The 3,170-nt window shown below is 40.1% G+C and overlaps 1 protein-coding gene across 1 annotated transcript; it reads right to left on the bottom strand.

Annotated features, from left to right (window-relative positions):
- Positions 1-300: 300 nt before the first annotated feature.
- Positions 301-1,316, bottom strand: LOC149449652 (olfactory receptor 5G9-like). The gene has a single exon (XM_089693013.1). It carries the CDS (start codon positions 1,273-1,275, stop codon positions 301-303), a length of 975 nt encoding a protein of 324 aa, XP_089549139.1. The 5' UTR covers positions 1,276-1,316.
- Positions 1,317-3,170: the final 1,854 nt, after the last annotated feature.

Here is a 3,170-nt window from a genome sequence, read left to right as displayed (position 1 = left end):
ACAATGAATATATAAATGTCATATAACAATCAAAGACAAATTACAGCAATGATTTTGCTTTTGGCTTTAACATATGCACATATATACTGTACTGAGGTTATTGGCAGGTTTGGTATACACATATATGTGAACCATATTAACAACCTAGGACTGGTCTTAGCTGGCCAGCTACAGTCTGAGGATTGGGTGAGTATATTCACTGTGTTCACCCCTAGAGAAAATGAGCAGTTAACCCATGCAGCATGGGCACAGCTCCACTTTATTGGAAAAAAACATTTTGCCTGAAGTCGGGCTTTATGCCTACATCATAAAAGGGGTTTTCATTGCATGAACAAGAACACGCTTCACCTCTTGGTTCCTCAGACTGTAGATAAGAGGATTCAACATTGGGGACACTGCTGTATAGAAGACAGAAGCCACTTTGTCTTGTTTGTCAAAGCCCCCAGAATGAGGACGAAGATACACAAAGAAAACAGCTGTAACAAAGACCAAGACACAAATAATATGTGAGGAACATGTACTGAAGGCCTTCTGCCTGCTCTTAGTAGAGGTCATCCTAAAAATTGAATGCAATATTAAAGCATACGAGAGGAAGATTGTTGTCAATGAATATATTCCACAAGCCGCTACAAGAGCGCTAGTTACTGTGTGACAATGGAGAGTATCAGAACAGGACAAGCTGATCAGTGGTGAGATGTCACAGAAGAAATGGTCAATAAGGCTTGATCCACAGAATGGAAGACTGAACACACAACTAGTTTGCACAACTGACTGCATGAAACTAATGGAGGAGGAATAAATGACCAAGCCAAAACATTTCTTCTTGGTCATTATCAAGGTGTAGTGGAGAGGATGGCAGATAGCCACATAGCGATCGTAAGACATGGATGAGAGAAGAATAACTTCCAAGCTTCCTAATGCACAAAAGAAATAATATTGGGTAGCACAACCAAGAAATGAAATGGATTTTTTAAGGGAAAGGAATTGAGACAACATATTTGGAGTGATAACCGAGGAGTAGAAGATATCCACCAAAGAAAGACTACTCAGGAAATAATACATTGGAGTGTGAAGGCTGGAGAAGATGAAGACAATAGCTATCATCCCTGTGTTTCCTACTAGGGTCACAATATAAATTAAAAAAATGAACATGAAGAGAAATGGGACAAGTTCTTTATCGTCAGTTAGTCCAGTAAACTCAAACATGGTCACTTTTGTCTCATTTTTTATGTCCATTAATTTCTCTTTTTGTAGTGATGAAATTAAACATCCCATGGATCAAAAAAATCAAATGACTTCCAATATCCTGATGAGAAATAAAAAAGTCAACATGAATGTCCTTTACATTACTGGTCATTGAGACTATTGCTCCTTACATTGATGGTCATTGGGAAGAATGCTCCTTACATTGATGGTCATTGGGAAGAATGTCCCTTACATTGGTGGCCAGTGGGAAGAATGCTCCTTACATTGTTGGTTGTTATGTAGAACTCTCCTTACATTGGTGTCCCATGGGAATAATGCCTCATACATTGGTGGTCAAAATGTAGAATTCTTCCTACATTGGTGGCCCATGGGAATAATGCACCTTACATTTGTGGTCAACATGTAGAATGCTCCCTATATTCGCAGCCATTGGAAATAATGTTGTTTACATTGGTGGTTAGTGGGAAGACTGTCCCTTACATTGGTGATCAGTGGGAAATTCAACCCTTGCATTGGTGGCCAGTGGGAAGAATGCCCCTTAGATTTGTGGTCAATGCATAGAATTCTCTTTGCATTGGTGGTCAGAGGGATGAATGGTCCTTACATCGGTGGGCATTGTGAAGAATTCTCCTCTAATATATACAGAAACAGATTATTGTGGCCAGTAGTAGCATATCCTAGAGACAGAAATTGCTCATTGATAAAGGAACTCTTACCAACTTTTGTAGAAACCCTACGATTCCTTAGGGAGGAACTAAGTTTTCATATCTTTTTCATATCCCTGCTTAAATACACTCACTGGCCACTTTATTAGGTCCACATTGGTAATGCCAAGAAAATCCCCCCCACACCATTATACCACCACCACCAGCCTGAACCATTGATACAAGGCAGGATGGTAGATCCATGCTTTTATGTTGTTTACGCCAAATTCTTACTCTACCATCTGAATGTTGCAGCTGAAATCGAATTCCCATTCTCCTCTGACACAAACAAGGCATTTTCATCCACACAACTGTCACTCACGGGATATTTTCTCTTTATCAGACCATTCTCTGTAAACCCTAGAGAAGTTTGTGCATGAAAATCCCAGTAGATCAGCAGTTTTTGAAATACTCAGACCAGCCCGTCTGGCACCAACAACCATGCCACATTCAAGGTCACTTAAATCCCCTTTCTTCCACATTCTGATGCATGGTTTGAACGTAAGTAAGTAAGTTGTCCTCACCACGTCTACATGCCTGGATGCATTGAGTTGCTGTCATGTGATTGGCTGATTAGCAATTTGTGTTACCAAGCAATTGAACAGGTGTACCTAATAAAGTGATCTGAGAGTGTATATTTTGCTATATATGTAGATATGATAAAAACAAACTAAAAGAATGAGGCATAAATAGCATATCTGACTCCCAGAACAGATCAACACCCCTATGCTCTACGTGATTATAGGATTCAGTGATACTCCTGAAATGAAACATATAATAATAATGGCCTGAAGTAAAGTATAGACTAAAAAAAGGGAGTGTACCTTTGCATTGGTGGTCAGTGGAAAAGGTGCGATCTGAGACTGGGTGTCTGTGGGAAAAGTACCCTTCTACACTATATTGCCAAAAATATTCGGCCAGCCCTCCAAATGATTGGAGTCAGGTGTTCCAATCACCTCCATGGCCATAGGTGTATAAAATCAAGCCCCTAGGCATGCAGACTGCTTCTACAAACATTTTTAAAAGAATAGGTCGTTCTCAGGAGATCAGTGAATTCAAATGTGGTCCCGTGATAGGTTGCTACCTGTGCAATAAGTCCTTCAGAGAAATTTCCTTACTACTAAATATTCCACGGTCAACTGTTAGTGGGATTATAACAAAGTAGAAGCAACTCGGGAACAACAGCATATCAGCCATGAAGTCCATGCAAAATGACAGAGCGGGGTCAGTGCATACTGAAGTGCAGAAGTCACCAACTGT

The sequence above is a fragment of the Staurois parvus genome, unplaced genomic scaffold (genome assembly GCF_062004578.1).
Source record: "Staurois parvus isolate SC_StPar_1 unplaced genomic scaffold, SC_StPar_1.0 ptg000609l, whole genome shotgun sequence".
Classification (NCBI taxonomy): Eukaryota; Metazoa; Chordata; class Amphibia; order Anura; family Ranidae; genus Staurois; species Staurois parvus.
Note: the sequence above shows the minus strand (reverse complement) of the source record. Positions and strands in the feature narration are given on the sequence as shown.